General features: G+C 41.3%; 1 protein-coding gene across 3 annotated transcripts in view; it reads right to left on the bottom strand.

Annotated features, from left to right (window-relative positions):
* LOC135548791 (CREB3 regulatory factor-like) overlaps positions 1–22,890 on the bottom strand; it is a 31,184-nt gene extending 8,294 nt beyond the window's left edge. The window contains exons 1-8 of one of the 3 annotated variants that reach the window (XM_064978708.1): positions 22,755–22,890; positions 13,331–13,520; positions 12,654–12,779; positions 11,137–12,385; positions 9,159–9,353; positions 6,056–6,245; positions 4,528–4,601; positions 49–168 (exon numbers count right to left, since the gene is read on the bottom strand). In XM_064978708.1, the coding sequence (XP_064834780.1) occupies positions 49–168; positions 4,528–4,601; positions 6,056–6,245; positions 9,159–9,353; positions 11,137–12,385; positions 12,654–12,779; positions 13,331–13,339 (1,963 nt within the window). In that variant the 5' untranslated portion in view covers positions 13,340–13,520; positions 22,755–22,890. The remainder of the gene's footprint in view (positions 1–48; positions 169–4,527; positions 4,602–6,055; positions 6,246–9,158; positions 9,354–11,136; positions 12,386–12,653; positions 12,780–13,330; positions 13,521–22,754) is intronic. The other 2 variants (XM_064978709.1, XM_064978711.1) reach the window with 2 other exon arrangements.
* Positions 22,891–23,337: the final 447 nt, after the last annotated feature.

The raw sequence follows: 23,337 nt of genomic DNA, 5'->3' as shown, positions 1-23,337 counted from the left end.
ACTATATTTCTGTTGCTACTTACGAAATACAAATCATCCTCATCTTACCAAGGGTTTCTTCAATGAGTTTGTCCAACGTTTCAGTCATGCTTGTTTCCTTGTCGCAGATATCCTGCACTCTGTTCACCATCTCTTCCTTTATGGTGTTGATGACAAACAGAAGCCGATCTGGAGAAAAAGAAAACAGCAATTATATTTTTCAGTTTAAAAGAGAGGTTGGCAAAAAGCCTTCCTTCCCTAAACCTCAAGGACATATTCCAGCCTACCAATCACACAATGTACAAAACTGAAGAGGGAAATTGACAGTGAGAAAAGTGTACTATTCAACATAACTGGTAAACCTATAAGGCGTTCACTCACTGCTCCTAGAATTGAGTGAAAAGCGGGTCAATTCAAAAGGGTGTGACTAAATTAAATGTCTAGACCTAATTTTCTTTAGCCTGTCATTATGAGTCACACAATTAATCATTAGATATTTCCCTTCAATATTACAACCTTAATAGGCTTGTATTTAACAGTGTTGATTAAACAAGAAAGTTTGTTCATTGTGACCATTGCTAATTTAGACGGCGCAGCTCTTGGTTTTATCTCCTCTATATTTCGGCGTTGGGAGGTGGTAAAATTAGGATGCATTTCTGCGCTTTGGACAAATCAAAATCAACTTGATACTCTAGTAATTTCATCTCCAGATCCGTGGATTTCTATTCCTCTAACTCTGGTCAATCAATGTTGAGAGGGGTCGTTTTTATGGCAATTAATAAAGGGAAAGAGTCAGAAATTCACAATGAACCTCAACTGGCCTGTACCCCCTCACACTGACTCGGTACCGGTGCCCCCTGTATATAGCCTCGTTAATGTTATTCTTGTGTTACTTTTTATTATTACTTTTTATTTTAGTCTACTTGGTAAATATTTTCTTCTTGAACTGCACTGTTGGTTAAGGGCGTGTAAGTAAGCATTTCACAGTAAAGTCCACACACACTGTATTCGGCGCATGTGACAAAGTTTGATTTGAAAATCTTGATCAGATTTTTTCGCGAGGGTAGGTATTGAAATTCAGTCTGTTAGCTTTGTTTATTTGTAGATATATAATACCAGTCAGTTTGGACACACCTCCTCGATCAAGGGTTTTTATTATCTTTATTCTACATTGTAGAATAATAGTGGAGACATCAAAACTATGAAAGGCCACATATGGAGTCACTTAGTAACAAACAAACAAAAAGTGTTAAACAAATCAAAATATATTTAACATTTGACATTCTTCAAAGTAGATACCCTTTGCCTTAATGAAAGCTTGGCACACTCTTGGCATTCTCTCAACCAGCTACGTTAGATGGCCACCTGGAATGCATGTCAATTAACAGGTTGTGCCTTGTTAAAAGTTAAGTTGTGGAATTTCTTTCCTTCTTGATGCGTTTGAGCCAATCAGTTGTGTTGTGAAAAGGTAGGGGTGGTATACAGAAGATATCCCTATTTGGTAAAAGACCAAGTCCATATTATGGCAAGAACAGCTCAAATAAACAAAGAAATGACAGTCCATCATTACTTTAACACCATGAAGGTCAGTCAATCCGGAAAATGTCAAGAACGTTGTGCAGTCGCAAAAACCATCAAGCGCTATGATGAAACTGGCTCTCATGAGGACCGCCACAGGAAAGGAAGACCCAGAGTTACCTCTGCTGTACAGGATAAGCTCATTAGAGTTACCAGCCTCAGAAATTGCAGCCCAAGATTTCAAATAACAGACATTTTAACATCAACAATTCAGACTGCGTGAATCAGGCCTTCATGGTCAAATTGCTGCAAAGAAACCACTACTAAATGACACCAATAAGAATAAGAGACTTCCTTGGGCCAAGAAACACGAGCAATGGACAATAGACCAGTGGAAATCGGTCCTTTGGTCTGATGAGTCCAAATTTGAGATTTTTGGTTCCAACCATGTCTTTCTGAGACGCAGAGTAGGTGAATGGATGATCTCTGCATGTGTGGTTACCACTGTGAAGCATTGAGGTGGTGTGATAATATGGGGGTGCTTTGCTGGTGACACTGTCTGTGATTTATTTAGAATTTAAAAAAGGCACAGTTAACCAGCATGGCTATCACAGCATTCCAACTGGTTTGTGCTTAGTGAGACGATCATTTGTTTTTCAACAGGACACTGACCCAACACACCTCCAGGCTGTGTAAGGGATATTTGACTGAGAAGGGAGAGTGATGGAGTGTTGCATCAGATGACCTGGCATCCACAATCACCCGACCTCAACCCAATTGAGATGGTTTGGGAGGAGTTGGACCGCTGAGTAAAGGAAAAGCAGCTAACAAGTGCTCAGCATATGTGGGAACTCCTTCAAGACTGTTGGAAAAGCATTCCAGGTGAAGCTGGTTGAGAGAATGCCAAGAGTATGCAAAGCTGTCATCAAGGAAAAGTGTGGCTACTTTGAAGAATGTAACAAATTTAGTTTTGTTTAACACATTTATTGGTTACTACATGATCCCATGTGTTTTTTCATAGTTTAAGTCTTCACTAGTATTCTACATTGTAGAAAAGAGTAAAAATAAAGAAAAACCTGTGAATGAGTGGGTGTGTTCAAACTTGACTGGTACTGTAAGTTTCACCAGCAAATTGAACTTTTCTGGAAAACATTGATAAGGAATAATAGTTATTAACAGCGTGTCCAAACTTGACAGGTACTGTACACCCTACAGCAGTCGGAAAGTATTCCCGACCCCTTCCCTTTTTACACATTGCTACGTTACAGCGTAATCCTAAAATGTATGTAATAAAAAAAATAGAATCCTCAAATCTACACACAATACCCCATAATGAAAAATTGAAAACAAGTTTAAACATTTTAGCCATTTTATTCAAAATAAAACAGAAATAACTTATTTATACAAGTAATCAGACCATTTTGCTATGAGGCTCAAAATTGATTTCCAAGAATCATCCTTGAGATGTTTCTACAACTTGATTGGATATGATTTGGAAAGGCACATACCTGTCTATATTAAGGTCCCACAGTTGACAGTGCATGTCAGAGCAAAGGCCACGCACGAGGTCGAATTTCTGCAGCATTGAAGGTCCCCAAGAACACACCATTCTTCAATGGAAGAAGTTTGGAACCACCAAGACTCTTCAGAGAGCTGGCCGCCTGGCCAAACTGAGCTATCAGGGGAGAAGGGCCTTGGTCAGGAAGGTGACAAAGAACCCGATTGGAGCTCTGTCAGAGCTCCAGTTGCTCTGTGGATGGGAGAAACTTCCAGAAGGACAACCATCTCTGCAGCACTCCACCAATCAGGCCTTTATGGTAGAGTGGTCCAGACGGAAGCCACTCCTCATAGAAAGGCACAGGACAGCCCGTGTGAGTTTGCCAAAAGGTTTTAAAGGACTCTCAGACCATGAGAAATAAGATTCTCTGGTCTGATGAAACCAAGATTGAACTCTTTGGCCTGAATACCAAGCGTCACGTCTGGAGGAAACCTGGCACCATCCCTACGTGCGAAGAATGGTGATGGCAGCATCATCATCATCATGCTGTGGGGAGGTTTTTCAGCGGCAGGGACTGGGAGACTAGTCAGGATTGAGAGATCCTTGATTAAATCCTGCTCCAGAGTGCTCAGGATCTCAGACTGGGGAGAAGGTTCAGCTTCCAACAGGACAATGACCCTAAGCACAAGTCTCAATGTCCTGGAGTGGCCCAGCCAGAGCCCGGACGAACCCGATTGAACATCTCTGAAGAGACCAGAAAATAGCTGTGCAGCAACGCTCCCCATACAACCGGACAAAGTTTGAGAGGATCTGCAAAGAATGGGGGAAACTCCGCAAATACAAGTGTGCTACGCTTGTAGGGGTATACCCAAGATGACTCTAGGCTGTAATCACTGCAAAAGACGCTTCAACAACATACTGAGTAAAGGGTCTGAATACTTCTGAAAATATGATACTTCAGTTTTTTTAATTCATATAAATTTGCAAACATTTTTAAAAACTATTTTTTCCCCTCCTTTGTGAGTATGGGGTATTGTGTCGATTGATGAGGGGGAAAAAACTATTTAATGCATTTCAAAATAATCCTGTAACTTGTGGAAAAAGTCAAGGGGTCTGAAAACTTTCCAAACACACTCACTATCTATCAGTGTAATTTTGTTTTGCATTTCAATTAGAAAAAGGCCATGTTATCACACACAAATCTGCAGCCACTAGATCAAATGTCAACTGACAAGCTAAATTAGCGCTGTTCTTCCCAAAAGCAGTGACCGAGTTCTATTTAGCAGTAACCACTTTTTGGCCGTAATTACATTCTATTCACTCTAATCGCGTTAAATTCTCTGAGTAAATAGTCTAAGTTTTGAGAAAAATATATATATATATATATATATAAGTCCAAACCCTGTGTCTCTACTATATATATAGTAGAGACGCAGGGTTTGGACTATCGTTTTCTGATTCTTTACTGAATTGCATTTCATAAACATTGAATTAAATAATAATTTTATGGACAAACACCCTAAAAAACATACCATATTCTGTGCCCAGACCCCACAGCTTGACTTTATTGGCCTCATACTGAGCCTTCTTCTTCAGCCGACAGGCCCTGAAAAGAGAGAAAAATAAGTGGTTTAAAGGCGTAGTAGCATTAGTGGTGGTGGTGGTGGTAGTAGTTGTGTATATCAAAGTTAACAAAGCAGAAAGGGACGGTTCTTGAGAGGGAGCATTGAACATATACAGTGGAGTCCGAAATTACTGATACCCTTGATAGAGATGAGCAAAAATGACTGTACATAAAAAAAAATATTTAAATACTGATAATGTATGTTAAAAACAATTGGGAAATGATTTTAAACTAATAGAATTGCTCCAAAAATATATATATTTTTTAACAAGTAATAATTGACTTTCTCAAAGTTAGACACCCCTTAATTCAATAACTTTCAATACCTACACCTTATGAGAATAACGGCACTGAGCCTATTAAATATATGTTTTATGAGTTGGAAAACACATTGGCAGTGATCTTAGACCATTCCTCCATACAGAATCTTTCCAGATCCGTGGTGGCACATGTGTTCGCTAACAGATCATGTGACTTCCATCTGCTCAGAGATCGGACAATACAGACTCTTTGAAATGGAAACTGACAGTAAAAACACAATTTCCCAACACAGAGGCTGAAACATTCATAACCGATGAACACTACAACATATGAATTGATTTGCAATCTCGTTAGAAAATAGAACGCCTGGGTTGCACAGTAATATCGCTAATCGCTAATATTTGATATCACCACTGGGTTTCAAGGATTGAGAATCCACCTCAGGAAGCCCCTGTTGCAGCCCTATTGCAAAACATTGATGTTATGGCAAATTAAACATTTCTTGATGTGCACTTGGGGTTATGGTCTTGCTGGAAGATCCAGTTGTGGCAAAGTTTCAGCCTCCTTTACCATGCACCAGGATATTTTAGCCGAAAACCTGCTTGCCTCTGCCAGGAGGCAAAAAACTTGGCCGCAATCGGTTCTTCCAGCAAGACAACTCCAAGCACAATCAAAATCCACAAAGAAATGGCTAATAGGCGACAAAATCAACATTGTGCGATGGCCATCTCAGTCTCCGGAGTTGAACCCCATTGAAAACTTGTGGTTTGAATTGAAGAGGGAAGTCTATAAGCACAAACAAAGGATATAAAGGATCTGGAAAGAATCTGTATGGAGCAATGGTCTAAGATCCCTCCCAATGTGTTCTCCAACTCATAAAACATTATGCTCGCGAGGTGAGATATTGAAAACAGGTGTCAATTTTTACCCTTACCTTCGAGGAAAAAAACTAATAGCGTACCTATTAAACTAATTCTCTTTGTCTAAGCAATTGTATTAGTATAAAATAAAATAATTTCCCCCTCAAAAGTACATACAATATAGCTCGGTAGTTGAATGTTTTATTTTATACAGACATTTTTTGCTCATCTTCATCAAGGATGTCAAAAATGTCAGACCCAGCTGTAACTACTGAGTGTTGAACATATGGAGGTTGAAAGGTGAGAATCCAGTACCTGGAGGCCAGTTTGTTCTTCTCCTTGCGGGAGCGAGGGCGGGCTGTGATGGGCAGCTCGCTGACCGGGGTCAGGTCACTGATCACCTTGTTGAGCTTACGCAACTCGTTACCGATCTGCAGCAGCTTCCGAGGGTTAGGGGTTAGGTCCTCCACGTCCGTCCGTCGAGACTTCTTCAGATTGTACTTCCCTGTTCACACAGCCAAATCACCAAGCCGGTTAACCACTGAGACGTTTCCCCTTTGTCAGCAGGGACAGTCATATGCATTTGTATCCAAATGGATTCATCCAAAACCCATGAATGTACATCATGCATAACGGAACAGCCATGTTACATGTATAACCTGTGATCTACTGTAATTAATTAACTATGAAGCATGTGGCTTTGATCAGGTACAACTGTAAGTGGGAGAATTCATACTTCAATAGGTAGTTTGTGGTGTGTGCTTCTATACTGAACCAAAATATAAGCGCAACATGTAAAGTGTTTGGAGCAATGTTTCATGAGCTGAAATAAAAGATCCCTGAAATGTTCCAGACCCACAAAATAAAATAAAAAAATTGTGCACACATTCTTTTACATCTCTGTGAGCATTTCTCCTTTGCCTAAATAATCCATCCACCTGACAGGTGTAGCATATCAAGAAGCTGATTAAACAGCATGATTATTACACAGGTTCACCTTGTGCTGTGGACAATAAAGGCCACAAATGTGCAGTTGTCACACAACACAATGCCACAGACATCTCAAGTTCTGAGGGAGCGTGAAATTGGCATGCTGACTGCAGGAATGTCCAAGCAAAGAACTTCTGCACAAACGGTCAGAAACCGTCTCAGGGAAGCACATCTGCATGCTCGTAGTCCTCACCAGAGTCTTGATCCGACTGCAGTTCAGCATCGTAACCAACTTCAGTGGGCAAATGCTCACCTTCGATGGCTACTGGCACACTGGAGAAGTGCACTTCATGCCAATAGGCTGCAAAAAGGCCTGAATTATATAAAAATCAGTGACACTCAGCCTTCATTAAAGGAAGGAGTATTCATAACCATATACGATTAGTTTGAGATATTATAGATTACATTGAGTTCATAGAAGATGATGGCTTTATACTGTATTTAGATTTTTTTTAAGGCTTTTGACACTTTAGAGCACAACTTTGTATTTAGAACTCGCTCTACTTTTGGGTTCAGGGAGAATTTCTGTAAAGTGAGAAGGATGATTGATATATAATAACATTAGCAGTTTGCTAGCTATGAGTAATGGAACCTCCCCCGTTTGTCTATTGCTAGAGGAATTAGACAGAGTTGTACGATATCCCCTCTTATTTATTTCAGCCCGATTTACTAGCCATATTTCTTAACAAATCTGAGAATTTATAAGGGATCCGCAGTGTTTTTTTGAGGTGCAGAGTAGGTGAACGGATGATCTCCGCATGTGTGGTTCCCACCGTGAAACATGGAGAGGGTGGTAGTTAGTTAGAATTCAAGGCACACTTAACCAACATGGCTACCACAGCATTCTGCAGCGATACGCCAACCCATCTGGTTTGCTCTTAGTGGGAAAATAATTTCTTTAGGACAATGACCCAACACACCTCCAGGCTGTGTAAGGGCTATTTGACCAAGAAAGAGTGAGTGCGACATCAGATGACCTGGCATCCACAATCACCGGACCTCAACCCAATTGAGATGGTTTGGGATGAGTTGGACCACAGAGTGAAGGAAAAGCAGCCAACGAGTGCTCAACATATGTGGGTTCTCCTTCAAGACTGTTGAAAAAGCATTCCAGCTGAAGCTGGTTGAGAGAATGCCAAGAGTGTGCAAAGCTGTCATCAAGGCAAAGGGTGGCTACTTTGAAGAATCTTAAATATATTTTGATTTTTTTATTTGTTCAACACTTTTTTGGTTACTACATGATTCCATGTGTTATTTCGTAGTTTAAGTTTCCACTATTAGTCTACAATGTAGAACATAGTAAAAATAAAGAAAAATTCCTTGAATGAGTGGGTGTGTCCAAACTTTTGACTGGTACTGTAAGTTTCACCAGCAAATGTTACTTTTCTGGAAAAACATTGATTTGGAAGAATAGTTATTAAAATGAATAGGAAATCAATTTTCAAAGGTCTTTGGTTTGACAAGGGTTTTAACTTTGTATGTGATTTGTTAGACAACACTGGGGAGTTTTTGCCGTTTGAAGAGTTCATTGGTAAATTTCAGGTTAATATTACTCAGAGAATATATGGACTAGAGGTTTGCAAAGCAATTCCACTTCCTTTACTTGGATTTATTAAGAACACTTTGTTATATTAATGAGGTTGTTCCTACTTTTCCAATTTTACAAATTAATAACTTGAACCTTTTGGATAAAAAAAAAACTTAAACAATAAGTGGATACGATTGGCAGTTAAGTAATTTTTGGTGATTATAATTCAATATATTGCTGTGGAAATTACCAACCCATGCTGTGGTCAAAAGTGACTACCTTTCACCTTAATTGACCAGTTATCCCAAAAGTTAGACACTCATTTTAAAATATAGCATTAATGATTTCTAGCCATAAGCTACAGACAACAAACACAATTTTATCAAGGGCAATTTGAATGCACAAAGATACCATGACGAGATCCTGAGGTCCATTGTCGTGCCATTCATCACCTCATGTTTCAGCATGATAATGCATGGCCCCATGTCGCAAAGATCTGTACAGAATTCCTAGAAGCTGAAAATGTCACAGCTCTTCTGTGGCCTGCATACTCACCAGACATGTCACCCATTGAGCATGTTTGGGATGCTCTGGTTTGAAGTGTACATCAGTGTGTTCCAGTTCCCAACAATATCCAGCAACTTCACACAGCCATTGAAGAGGAGTGGAACAATTCCACAATCAACAGCCTGATCAACTCCATGCAAAAGAGGAGTGTTGCGCTGCATCTGGTCACACCAGATACTGGTTTTCTGATTCACGCCCCTTTCCTTATATGAACTGTAACTTTGTCAAATCTTTGAAATTGGTGCATGTTGCATTTATATATATTTTTTCAGTGCACATGTAACCACTGACCAGTGAGTGTGTGTGTTTATGAGAGAGATAAAGTTGTCTCACCGTGGTGTGGGCCATTCCTCTGGTAGAGGTTGCTGGGCAGGGTCTGTCTGTCCCACTCAGAGGGCTTGAGCATGCGCTCCTGCTTAGAGGGGGTGAGCTGCTCGCTGTACTCCCAGAAGTAGCGGCGTTTGCCCCTCTTCCTGGAGATCCCTGCTGTCAGGCCCTTCACGTCCCCCACCGTGTCATTGTCACATCCTGATCACAACAGACAGGACAGGGATGAGGGGAGAGAGGCGAGGGAACAACAAGAAAGAAAGATCAGAAAGAAAAGATGAGAGGGAGATATGGGTGAGGAGAAGAGATGAGCATAGGGAGCGAGGATGAGAAAAGTGCATAGAGGTTCAGTTGATCAGAGACGACGCGCCCCCCCCTTATAAAATAGTATAAATAAACCATTGGGACAGTATGATCATCAGGCTCAATCACATAGGCGGGAATTCCGACTCGAGTAAGCATGCACTTTTCTTTCTCTGCATATTCTGACCCTGAACTTAAGCAGGAGAATAGCATGAGTCACCCTCTATATGTTTTGGGGTGGAGATCAAAGAAATTAAGGTGTGTCTACAAATACGCCGTATTCTGACCTTGACTTCATGCCTACATAATTCCACCACCTTTACGCACAATGAAATTATGAACCTGTAGGTTCTCCCCCCCCCGATAGAAATAACTGTAATTTACAAAATGATAAGCACTTTTGCTAAGAGCTAGGTAAATGAGTAAGCCATTTGGATAAGGGGATTGTGAATATACAGTAAATTACAATTGTTTTTAGATCTAATTCACCTTATGGCACCAATGGAAGCAAACTGAAGCATATCAACATATTACCTTTTCCACAGTGAAGTTTATGAAATGCTGGCTTTATAATTTGCAGGGATGATATTTGGAGACCCAAGATATAGGCTTCTGTAGCCATACGCAAATGACAGTATAGCGACAAGCGTACCGAGTTGATTGCTCGATTGTTTTATTATATGCCCGGACTTTTCACTATATTTTTTATAATTTGTATCGTGTTAAATATCAGCCACTTTCGGTAGCCACCGTCAGTTATACCCAAATATATTTATAAGATGAATCAAACCGGTATTTTTGATTCACAAATATATTTTGTGTGTAAAGGCTCTCCAAACCTGTGTTTTTATTATTCACAAACACTTTCCTAACCCTAAATAATATTACAAGATCAGAGTATTTTTTTATCTGCTGAAAAGGAGAGGAATATGAGTGTATTTACATGGCTTTCTATCATTGATCCCTAATATTCTGAACCGTACCCTCCATATATTCTAGGGAGTCTGTTGACAAAAGTCTAATTAAAAAAGGTCCACCAAACTGAAAGATAACTGCTGGCAAGCTTCCTTGACTTGGACAATTTTGCCAACACATGGCTAACCTTTGTTTTCACCAGCTAAATAGCAGCTCATACCGAAAATTGTGTTTAAGTCACCCTTCTAGCTAAAAGGCTGTTAGAGTTTACACTTCCTCTTCCAATTATAATGTGAGGAGGTCAAAATAATGAAAAACTATCTGCCAAATCTATTCATTTAAAAATGTTGATTACTGCTCCTTGCCATTTTCATTCACAAGACATGTGAAGAAAGAAAAAAAACAAGTTTGCTAATGTACAATGGAGTCAGTTTGCCTGGGGGGGGGGTGTCCCTGGACAAAATAAGGTTGAAATTCTTCCTTTACAATACAGAATGACTCACTGTAACACAATGGGCCCGATCAAGGATTTCCAACAGGGAACAAGTGAACCTATCACAAATGTTATTTTAATTAAAATTTTCCATCCTTCAGCTACAAAGAGATTCCCATCTAGAAATATAGGTGATGTTTTCTTTACAGGGAGCTGACATTTGTAATATACCCACCATTCTGAAGTGGGCACCTTCAGCAACTAACTTTACTTCACATGAAAAACAAAAAATGGTTACTATAATTCAAGGTGCATGGACATTGAAATGACTACCTGATACATGGCTACCTGGCTCGGAGAAGGTGTCACTCATGTCGTCATCTTTATCGCCCTCATAATCATCATCCTCCTCCTCATCATCATCCTCGTCATCATCATCATCGTTCTCAGAGAGCTCATGCTCACTGCCGAAACCCTCATCATGATCTTCATCCAGCTCCACCCCCTCAGCATCTTCCTCATCCTCCATCTCCCCCACCTCTTCTTCTTCCTCCTCCTCCTCCTCATCCATCTCAGTGAGGGTTTTCCCAGCCAGCCTGGCTCGGGTTAGGAACAGGGAGTAGTTGTGCTCCTCTTCCTTCTTTTTGTCAGAGACTGGGTCATGTCCCAGGGCACTCCCACTGGCAGTCAGCAGAGTCTCGCTGGCCTTGGCCCCAGCCACAGGGTAGTGGAGGATGGGGGGCACAGCTCCAGATGTGCCCACTGAGGCAGGGGGCATCACCCGGCAAGGCAGCTCTTCTCTCTTCTCATAGGCCAGGATGCTGGCAGAGGCAGAGGCTGCAGTAGCAGGAGCAGCCACAGGGGCAGCACAGCCAGACGTGGTGGCCACCTCAGGGGGCTTGCTGGGGTACGGGGAGTGGTCTTCAGACTCAATCTGATAGGAGGCCATGGGCATGTCAACTAGGGGCCGGCGAGGCATGCTGACGCGAACCGTGGCCTTGCGCACATAGTCGTTGCAGTGGTGGCCCAGAGCAGCCATCTTGCTGGGACCCTGGGCCTTGGACATAGTCTCTGTGGTGGAGGGGACAGGCCAAGTGGCGCTCAGGGAACCCTCTGCAAAGTCACCCAGGGGGTCCCTGACCAGGTTGGAGCAGGAGGCGGAGAACGAGGGGCCCGGGCGGGCGGCCATCTTCTTGCCCAGGGAGAGTGGGGGGAGGGAGGTGTGCTGCTTCTGGCCCCCCATCAGCAGATCAGGGTGGTAAAGCGTGTCACACACAGGTGGTTGCGAGTCCTCGCTGTTGAGCTGGGCCAGGGTGGGGGTCTGGCCAATCACCTCCTCGTCCTGGTAGGGGCTGGAGAAGTCATCCAGGCCTGCCTCCTTGGTGCCCCAGATGTCACAGCTGGTAAAACGGGTGTACTTGGTCATGTCCTCCCAGTACGTATCCCACTGCTCAAAGTTAGAGCTGTAGTCCGGGTCACTGTCTACCAGCTCCAAGAGGTACTCCCCACACTCCATCTCCTTGTAGTCCCCCACTGTGAAGTGATCACCTTTAGGGCTTTGGCGATTGGTCATATCTCTATCCTGGGGAGGAAAGGGGAGTATAAAGATTAAAAAAGCTACATTAAATGCATGTTATTGTCTTATCCTTTGACAGATGTGTGATAAGCTAAGTATGCAACCATATCCACTCAACAATATTGTATGTGTAAATAAAGAGACGTTACATCTTTATAATTCTATTGCTGTAGCGGGTTATGTTCTCTACTGGGCCACCTGTCTATCCTGATTCTCTGTGAGCTCTGTAAACTGTGATCTTGCCCAGAGGCCACTTTGCATGGAGAACACTTACCAGTTCGTACATGAAGTCTGGGTCTGTGTTACTCGCCAACAGGTCTGTGCTGGTTAGTGCCTGGTCAGCAAAAGTATAAGTTTGAAAGAAATCCCCAAAGGGAGGATCCATTCCACTGATGCTGGGCTAAGGAGAAATAAACATTCCAAACTATTGAAACGGTGAACAGAGATGATTAGTCGTAGTTTAAAGGGGCAATCTGTTTTTAGGCTTTACAAACAGAGTAACACAAGCTTATATTTTAGGTACTGATGGGGTATGACAGTTCATGAGGCATTTATAAATGTATATTCTTCAAGAATCAGTGGGTATGTACATAGTACCACTTTAAACATTTAGTTAAGCATGGAGAGTAACAATGAACATACAACATTTGTGGTGTTGTGTAAGCCAGGATGAATGTGGGAATGTTCCCATGTCCAACATGGGAACTCGCCATATACCATCCACGGTGTAATTGCAGGGCAACTAGGCGAAGGTCTGTCAGTTTTAAGCTACAGACTCAGGAAAACAATGTGTGAAGATCTGAGATACGGAAAATGGTAATCAACTATCCAGCAACCTAGTTGTTTTTGCTGAAGAGGTTGTTTGTGCTGAAAGATGGTCAATTGTAAGATAACGGCGAGACCATTGACTAAAGTTGGACCACTTCTAAAAAGAACCCTCCCTTCCATTACCTGAGGCATCGCCGAGCACCGATCTCTGTTCCTTATTGTGAATTATTCTTCCACCTCGTGTCCCAGTTGTCTTTGGATGATATCAACCTCCAGTAGAAAATTAGATGGGTTAAGCAACAAAGTCTTCTTTATTGTGGAAAACTCAGTGACTCATGTAAGTCTCGCCGCCTTCTCTTCTGATCCCTGGTGTCTGGAGCAAGATGAGAGAACACAGGGGGAATGGAAGGGTTAAATTGGTAAGATATGACATATGTTTGCACATTTCACTACTTCACCTTCATACTAGGTAGACTTGACAGCATATGGCACTCCTACAATCTTATATGCAATAATGTAACTTTGCCTACAAGCTGAGATTCTGTGCAGATCGTCAAACACTGCTTCTGAAAGTGCCTGTCAAGACCGGCTGTTCATTTAAATCAGAACACAGCCTACTTCTATCAACTCTAGTGTTAGCGAGCTTAACTCACGACCGCGTTGGTGACGCTCAGTGCAAACTGGGGGCCCTTCCATGCTTGTCCATGGAAAAGAGACCTTGTTGAAGCCGAGTGAAGTTGCAGACATTGTCCGGTTGCTGCCTTTCAGATCCAGAAAATGAGTTTGATGCGAAACAGAATGAGCTTTGAACCAACACTGTATCTAGGCTATTTTTAAATGATTCTAGCTAGCTACCTTTTCCCACTGCCTACTAAGAGTCACAAACAGAGGGAGCAGAGTCGCTTGGGTGCCGTCTGCATAACAAATCATGAGAAATATGCTGGGGAGAGCGGGCACTGTGCTGGCCAGCTGCAACACCAAGCAAAACAATCCTTAAATGTTTTGATTCAAATTAAGCAAAAAATGTCTTGCCAACATATCCAGGAGAAGATTGAATGTCTCTGCTGTAACCAAGAAGCCTGATCTTGACATCTAGCCACTCAACTAGCAAGTTAGCAAACCAAATGCATAGCTGAAGCCCTGAGCTGGATATAATTTATTTGACGATACATCTTAGATTTCTTATAGTTACACTTAACTTATAATTAAGCACGCAGGTGCCCCAACCCCCAAAATACCCCGGTATAAACGGTATATCGTCCAAGCCTAGCGGATGACGTCATTTCCTCCTGGCGTGCGTATCATCTGTCTGCTTTTGCATACATCTCAGCGCGCAAAAGAAGAACCCCCCCCCCCCCCCCAGCTAGCACACTTTAGGAGTTAACAGAGTCGTGATATGCCACGCAAAGGAAAACTTTTGAGTCATCTGTACGAGTGCAGTCCTGGTCCTGCGAAGATCCACCCACCTGTTAGAACAACTAAAATGACGGTGATTGTGTGTTGGGAGGCACTGTGGGGAAGCCCTTGCTGCAATCGGCTGATGCCATGCAAAACTGCCTGCCTGGCTACAGCACTGAACTGCCATTTTAATATCTTTGTCCTCTCTACACAGGCATTCCCCTGGAAGTTAAACACACTGCATGATGTATTGCCTTTTGCAACCATTTCTAAAATCCACGCTACAGAGTAGGTCTCTCTCTTATGTTTATGATTGACCACTCACTTCCTCGTCAGATTTCTGACGATCGGTTTCTGTTGACGGCCGAATAAGGGAACTGAAAGGAAGGCGAAAGGGTGGAAATAATAGCAGAATTCAGACAAACTACTATGTGCCACACACCCTGTACTGACAGCAGTGTATTCCATTTAGATTAGGGTAGGCTACATGTTTTAGCCTTTTGGGTGCATGAATTAACATTTTGAAACTAGATATCTCCAGAGACAAAAGCGCAATGGCTTCTTCATTATGCTCAGCACACAGGCGGACAGGTTAAGTCAGTTTACTATGGGCACTAAACTGATATGGGTCACAATGGATGGCACCAGCTGTTCCTGATGAACACAACTTCACTCTGCATTGGCTGGCTTCAAAAGTCTCTCAACACAATTGGAAAGGCATTAAGCCCTTCAAGGCCTTAGGAAACATGAGCCCATCTTTACAATCTGATTGTGTGGGATAAAAGACAGCCACACTCCTGTACCAACTACAAGGTGGGAGGATCTCACTCACAGGCACACACACAAACATCAACAGCGTTTTCCCTATATTAATTTGGCAGCAGCAAGCAAAAAATAACATTGAGATTTTAAATGGTTTTCAGAATAAAATTTAAATGACTAAAACCAGATAAAAAGTATGTAGAAAATCTATTTAAACATGTATTTATTTTTTAAATTTTACCCCCTTTTCGTAGTATCCAATTGTTAGTAGTTACTATCTTGACTCATCGCTACAACTCCCGTACGGGCTCGGGAGAGACGAAGGTCGAAAGCCATGAGTCCTCCGAAAACACATCATCGCAACCAAGCCACACTGCTTCTTAAAACCTCTTGATACTCCCCACCCCGGATCCGGGATCGTGAATAAAGCCTCAGGCTCATTAGCATAACGCAACGTTAACGATTTCTGAAAATCGCAAATAAAATGAAAATAATGCACCTGCTCTCAAGCTTAGCCTTTTCTTAACAACACTGTCATCTCAGATTTTCAAAATATGCTTTTGAACCATATAGCAAATCACTAATTTGTGTAAGAGTATGCTAAGCTAGCTTAGCATTTTGAGTAGCATTTAGCACGCAACATTTTTACAAAAACCAGATAACCAAATAAATAAAATCATTTACCTTTGAAGAGCTTCGGATGTTTTCAATGAAGAGACTCTCAGTTGCATAGCAAATGTTCAGTTTTTCCTGAAAGAATCTTTGTGTAGGAGAAATCGCTCCGTTTTGTACATCACATTTGGCTACCGAAACGAACCGAAAATTCAGTCACCAAAACGTCAAACTTTTTCCGAATTAACTCCATAATATCGACCGAAACATGGCAAACGTTGTTTAGAATCAATCCTCAAGGTGTTTTTTCACATATCTCTTCATTGATATGCAGTTCGTGGAAGCCTGCTTTCCCCTCAGAATCGCATGGAAAAATACCAGCAGCTGAAAAAGACGCACCAATTTCGACGGAGGACACCGGGCGGACACCTGGAAAATGTAGTCTCTTATGGTCAATCTTCCAATGATATGCCTACAAATACGTCACAATGCTGCAGACACCTTGGGGAAACGACAGAAAGGGCAGGCTCATTCCTCTCGCATTCACAGCCATATAAGGAGACAATGGAAAACGGAGCCTCAAAAATCCTGCTGGTTTCCTGGTTGCCGTTTCATCTTGGTTTTGCCTGTAGCTCCCGTTCTAGGGCACCCACAGACAATATCTTTGCAGTTCTGGAAAATTCAGAGTGTTTTCCTTCCAAAGCTATCAATTATATGCATAGTCGAGCATCTTTTTGTGACAAAATATCTTGTTTAAAACGGGAACGTTTTTCATCCAAAAATGAAATTGCGCCCCTAGAGTTTCAAGATGTTAACACAGTGCGCATCCAACCCGGAAGCCAGCCGCACCAATGTGTCGGAGGAAACACTGTGCACCTGGCGACCTGGACAGCGTGCACTGCGCCCGGCCCACCACAAGAGTCGCTAGTGCGCAATGAGACAAGGATATCCCTACCGGCCAAAACCTCCCTAACCTGGACGACGCTAGGCCAATTGTGCGTCGCCCCATAGACCTCCCGGTCGCGGCCGGCTGCGACAGTGCCTGGGCTCGAACCCAGAGTCTCCGGTGGCACAGCTAACACTGGAAAATCGATTTTTAAATAAGATCATATTTGAGAACTACACTGAACAAAAATATAACGTAACTTGTAAAGTGTTTGTCCCGTGTTCTACGAGCTGAAATAAAAGATCCTTGAAATGTTCCATATGCACAAAAAGCTTTTATCAAAAATGCTGTGTACACATTTGTTTACATCCCCGTTTGTGAGCCTTTCTCCTTTGCCAAGATATTCCACCCACCTGACAGGTGTGGCATATCAAGAAGATGATTTAACAGCAGGATCATTACACAGGTGCACCCTGTGCTGAGGACAATTAAAAGCTGTTCTAAAATGTGAAGTTGTGTCACAACACAATACCACAGATGTCTCAAGTTGAGGGAGTGTGCGTTTGGCATGCTGACTGCAAGAACGTCCACCAGAGCTGTTGCCAGAGAATGTAATGTCCATTTCTCTACCATAAGCCGCCTCAAATGTAATTTTAGAGAATTTGTCAGTACGTCCAACTGGCCTCACAACTGCAGACCATGTGTATAGTGTCGTGTGGGCGAGCAGTTTGCTGATGTCAAACGTTGTGAAAAGAGTGCCCCATGGTGGTGGAGGGGTTAAGGTATGGGAAGGCATAAGCTATAGAAAACAAACGCAATTGCATTTTATCAATGGTAATTTTAATGTACATAGATATCTTGATGAGAGCCTGAGGCCCATTGTTATGCCATTCATCTGCCATCATCACCTCATGTTACAGCATGATAATGTCGCAAGGACCTGTACACAAATCCTGGATGCTGAAAATGTTCCAGTTCTTCCATGGCCTGCATACTCACTAGAGATGTCACCCATTCACCATTCTTCGGGATGCTCTGGATCGACAGCATGTTCCAGTTCCCGCCCATAACCAGCAACTTCGCACAGCCATTGAAGGGGATTGGGACAACATTCCACAATCAACAGCCTGATCAACACTACGCCAACGAAATGTGTTCCGCTGCAAATGGTGGTGACACCAGATACTGACTGGTTCTGATCCATGCCCCTACCTTTTACATTTTTTTTTAAGTATCTTAATTAAAATCCATCCATTTGGGCCAAATTAATTTATTTCAATTGTCCGATTTCCTTATACGAACTGTAACTCAGTAAAATCGTATACATTGGCATGTTGCAATATAATTTTTTGCTCAGTATAAAAACCAAAATAAAAACTAGACAGTAAGGGAAATCATAAATTCCCAAAATGTTATGGCATTGGGCCCCCAATGATTTTGTTATCATATTCGAGTCACTAATTGCAAGAAATTAGCTTTAAAAACAACAACACTTTGTTCAAGAAGAGGGCCTCTAAAATTGTAAGTGTTAGACCACGCCACTGGCCACGTCCATTAACCCCTGCATGCTAACTTTGCCACCTTTGTCGATAAAAGAAAATCTAGGGGAAACACTGAACATGACACCATTCTCAGAAAGGGCAAATCATAGAGCACGTCAAATCAAATGTTATTTGTCAAATGTAGAGGTCGACCGATTAATCGGAATGGTCGATTACTCAGGGCCGATTTCAAGTTTTCATAACAATCGGAAATCGGTATTTTTGGACACCGATTTGGCCTATTTTTGTATTTTTTACAAATGTATTTAAATCTTTATTTAACTAGGCAAGCCAGTTAAGAACACATTCTTACTTTCAATGATGGCCTAGGAACGGTGGGTTAACTGCCTCATTCAGGGACAGAACGACAGATTTTTTACCTTGTCAGCTAGGGGGATTCAATCTTGCAACCTTACAGTTAACTAGTCCAACGCTCTAACCACCTGATTACATTGCACTCCACTAGGAGACTGCCTGTTACGTGAATGCAGTAGAAGCCAAGGTAAGTTGCTAGCTAGCATTAAAGTTATCTTATAAAAAACAATCAATCAATCATAATCACTAGTTATCTACACATGGTGGATGATATTACTAGTTTATCTAGCGTGTCCTGCGTTGCATATAATCGATGCGGTGCGTATCGTTGCTCCAATGTGTACCTAACCATAAACATCAATGTCTTTCTTAAAATCAATACACAGAAGTATATATTTTTAAACCTGCATATTTAGCATATCCAGGTTAGCAGGCAATATTAACCAGGTGAAATTGTGTCACTTCTCTTGCGTTCATTGCACGCAGAGTCAGTGTATATGCAAAAGTTTGGGCCGCCTAATTTGCCAGAATTTTACGTAATTATGACATAACATTGAAGGTTGTGCAATGTAACAGGAATATTTAGATTTATGGATGCCACCCGTTAGATAAAATACGGAACGGTTCTGTATTTCACTGAAAGAACAAATGTCTTGTTTTAGAGATGATAGTTTCCGGATTCGACCATATTAAATGACCTACGGCTCGTATTTCTGTGTGTTATGTTATAACTAAGTCTATGATTTGATAGAGCAGTCTGACTGAGCGGTGGTAGGCAGCAGCAGGCTCGTAAGCATTCATTCAAACAGCACTTTCCTGCGTTTTGCCAGAAGCTCTTCGCTGTGCTTCAAGCCAATCAACTCCCGAGATTAGGCTGGTGTAACCGATGTGAAATGGCTAGCTAGTTAGCAGGGTGCGTGTTAATAGCGTTTTCAAACGTCACTCGCTCTGAGACTTAGAGTAGTTATTCCCCTTGCTCTGCATGGGTAACGCTGCTTCGAGGGTGGCTGTTGTCGCTGTGTTCCTGGTTCGAGTCCAGGTAGGAGCGAGGAGAGGGATGGAAGCTATACTGTTACATTGGCAATACTAAAGTGCCTATAAGAACATCCAATAGTCAAAGGTTAATGAAATACAAATGGTATAGAGAAATAGTCCTATAATTCCTATAATAACTACAACCTAAAACTTCTTACCTGGGAATATTGAAGACTCATGTTAAAAGGAACCACCAGCTTCATATGTTCTCATGTTCTGAGCAAGGAACTTAAACGTTAGTTTTCTTACATGGCACTTTTACTTTCTTCTCCAACACTTTGTTTTTTCATTATTTAAACCAAATTGAACATTTTTCATTATTTATTTTAGCCTAAATTGATTTTATTGATGTATTATATTAAGTTAAAGTAAGTGTTCATTCAATATTGTTGTAAATGTCATTACTACAAATGTTTTTTTTTTTTAAACAATTTTAAAAATAAAATTGTCCGATTCATCGGTATCGGCCTTTTTTGGTCCTCCAATAATCGGTCGACCTCTAGTCAAATGCCCTGAATAAAACAGGTGTAGACCTTAAGAGTGAAATGCATGTGATATCATATGAATTCACTCTCATAGTTCACCCTGTTTTGGACTGATAGATACCACAGTGTGATACCTGCCTACAATACCAACTCAGGCATGCTGCAATGTTTTATTGCCTGCTTTCATACCAGTATCCAGTAATATGACACCACATAAAACAACCAATATGTACTATACTACCTAGACCATGTTAAGTATACCTCACATTCGGTTCTTGATGGCCACCACATTTTCATAACTGAAATAGCACAGGATGAATCTAACTGTAAAGCAGACAGGCCGTTTTCTGTGGCCTCAACGTGAAACCTGATTGTACTCTGTGGCTTTGGTTGTCAACAGGAAGAACCGATCATATAGACTATTTGCATTGCACCTATGCATTTACACCTATGCTACTCTCTGTTGTTATCATCATCTATGCATCGTCACTTTAATAACGACCTACATGTACACATTACCTCAACTAACCAGTGCCCCCACACATTGATTCTGTTCCGGTACCCCCCCCCCCCTGTATAGTCTTGCTATTTTACTGCTGCTCTTTATTTCTTAGGCAATATTATTAATATATTATATTAATATTAATATATTTTTTAACCGCATTGTTGGTTATGGGCTCGTAAGTAACCATTTCACTGTAAGGTCTACATGTGTTGTATTCAGTACATGTGACCTATAAAAGTGTATTTGATATAAGCATATTGAAATATGTTGTTATCATCATCTATGCATCGTCACTTTAATAACGACCTACATGTACACATTACCTCAACTAACCAGTGCCCCCACACATTGATTCTGTTCCGGTACCCCCCCCCGTATAGTCTTGCTATTGCTATTTTACTGCTGCTCTTTATTTCTTAGGCAATATTATTAATATATTATATTAATATTAATATATTTTTTAACCGCATTGTTGGTTATGGGCTCGTAAGTAACCATTTCACTGTAAGGTCTACATGTGTTGTATTCAGCACATGTGACCTATAAAAGTGTATTTGATATAAGCATATTGAAATATGTTGTTTTTTTAAATAAAAAATGCCAGGATAGGAGTATTCTAGAAACACAGGGTCCTCAGCTGTGCCCCTTTGCCGTGCACCAAAAAATATATAGATCTAGCACTGCTAAGTATGTCTAAGTTCCATATTATTTTGCTAATATTGAAGGTAATGTGTGTGGTATTCTCAGCACGCATCGCATTCTGCATCAAATTTGTAACGCTGGCCACTCCTAAGTTTATGGTGGCAAATCGATCACATACGCAGAAAAAGGTTAAAAGTATTCACATCTATCACCTATAAACTAGATGTAGGCCCCGATTGCTGTCTAGCGATACAGGCGATGAGGACCTAGCTACATAGCTTAATGAATACCTCGGCAAAATCTGATTTTCAGAGAGGCATATGGCCAAATATATATATATATATAATATACAGGCTAGTAGATAAATAAACCGTAAAAACTACAATAACTAATCAACTGAATTAATATTTTTTTTTAGGCTGACCCACTAACACTCGACACCGACCCTGACACAAACAAATGCAACGTCAAACCAACGTCCTCCTTGGGCCAACGCCCACGCAATCTTACAGTCCTATTGGTCAAAATGCAGTCATAGCCCGCCTTAAAATATGCGCGAATGGTCCACATTGATGTCAATCGTAGGAGATACTTCAGAGAAAAACACAGCCCACCTCAATTAAACTAGGTTGAGACAGAAAACAAACAATTCAAAGCATCGTTTGTGTGGCCTAAATAACGAATTAAATACATGCAAAATGACCCCATGACACGAAGAATTCGCATAGGGGATAATTTTACAGAAGTCTATGTTATCCTCTTATTATAATCTTACAGAAGACACGCATGTCTAGCTTTGTCATATAGTCAACATAAACACACGGAGAACTCGGTAACTGAACAAAAGTAGCTCGCGAAGCATTGACGACTGTCCGGACTAGTTGACGCCTTCAAATCTGATGAGATCCTGATCCTGTTGTATTTTTTTCTCTACTCAGTTTACCTAGAATGTTCTCGATCTCTCTCTATCAGCACACTGGCTGTGGTTGGGGGGGGGGGGGGGGGATTTGGATGTGTGTTGATTTTTAGTTGACCAATACATGTATTAATTGGGGAATGCCTGATTGGCAGCACCTGGCTTCAACATCGTCATGATTTATCAAGTTTACACTTTTAATCTTGTAAACACCCCAAAAAATATATTGTAAAAAACGTATCTTATAACGAGCTTCAATGCTCCTGCGCATATAGTGCCTATTCGTGATTCAAATTTTTTTTTAAATAGGTAAGCGGTTTTAGTTCACCAGGATTTCACACGAAACAAGCTAAATCTAGTTCCCTACCAACTACAGTATGGCCTCCGTCCCGCCCCTCTCACAGCAGCAGATACAACTAGCTAACGTTAGCTTACCAAGAGGTGAGAAGCATCCAGCGAAAAAACATGATGCACAAAGTTTTCAAATGGTTTGAAAAACGTTCAACTCACCGTTAGAAACCCCATGTGAAAGTTTGGTGTCGTGTTTCGCTTCGTGTTTAATCCTATCTGAGCAATAATAAAGCCATTTCAATGGAGTCCACGCTGCCTTCCTCTTGCATTTGTTTTGTTTATCTTCTTCCTGACGGGTTCCTGGAAAGCGCGTGACTTGCTAGTCATGTGGTCCCTCACGGACCAATCGCAGCAGGGCTTTAGGATTGACCCAAAACATTGTACATACCTAACAGTATGCTACTGCACACCATGGATGGCATAGCACACACTTCATATGCTATAATACAGTTATCCAGACATCTTTTATTATATTTTTTATCAAAAGCCCTAGGTTACAGTTATTTGGCAAGAAACCCAAGTCGTGTTTCCTAAGGGTTCACAAATGAAAGACTATAAATACCATCTTTGATTTGATCTGTCATAATACTATTTTTTATGTACTGTGATTTGACTATTGTTACCTCTTGGGGAAAATCACACAGACAAGGTTAACTTCACATAAAACATACAAATACATGACAAAGAAGTACAAAACAGTTATAAGTTATACTTGGAATTCTATTTACACACTATTCATATG

Source organism: Oncorhynchus masou, chromosome 11 (genome assembly GCF_036934945.1).
Source record: "Oncorhynchus masou masou isolate Uvic2021 chromosome 11, UVic_Omas_1.1, whole genome shotgun sequence".
Lineage (NCBI taxonomy): Eukaryota > Metazoa > Chordata > Actinopteri > Salmoniformes > Salmonidae > Oncorhynchus > Oncorhynchus masou.
Note: the sequence above shows the minus strand (reverse complement) of the source record. Positions and strands in the feature narration are given on the sequence as shown.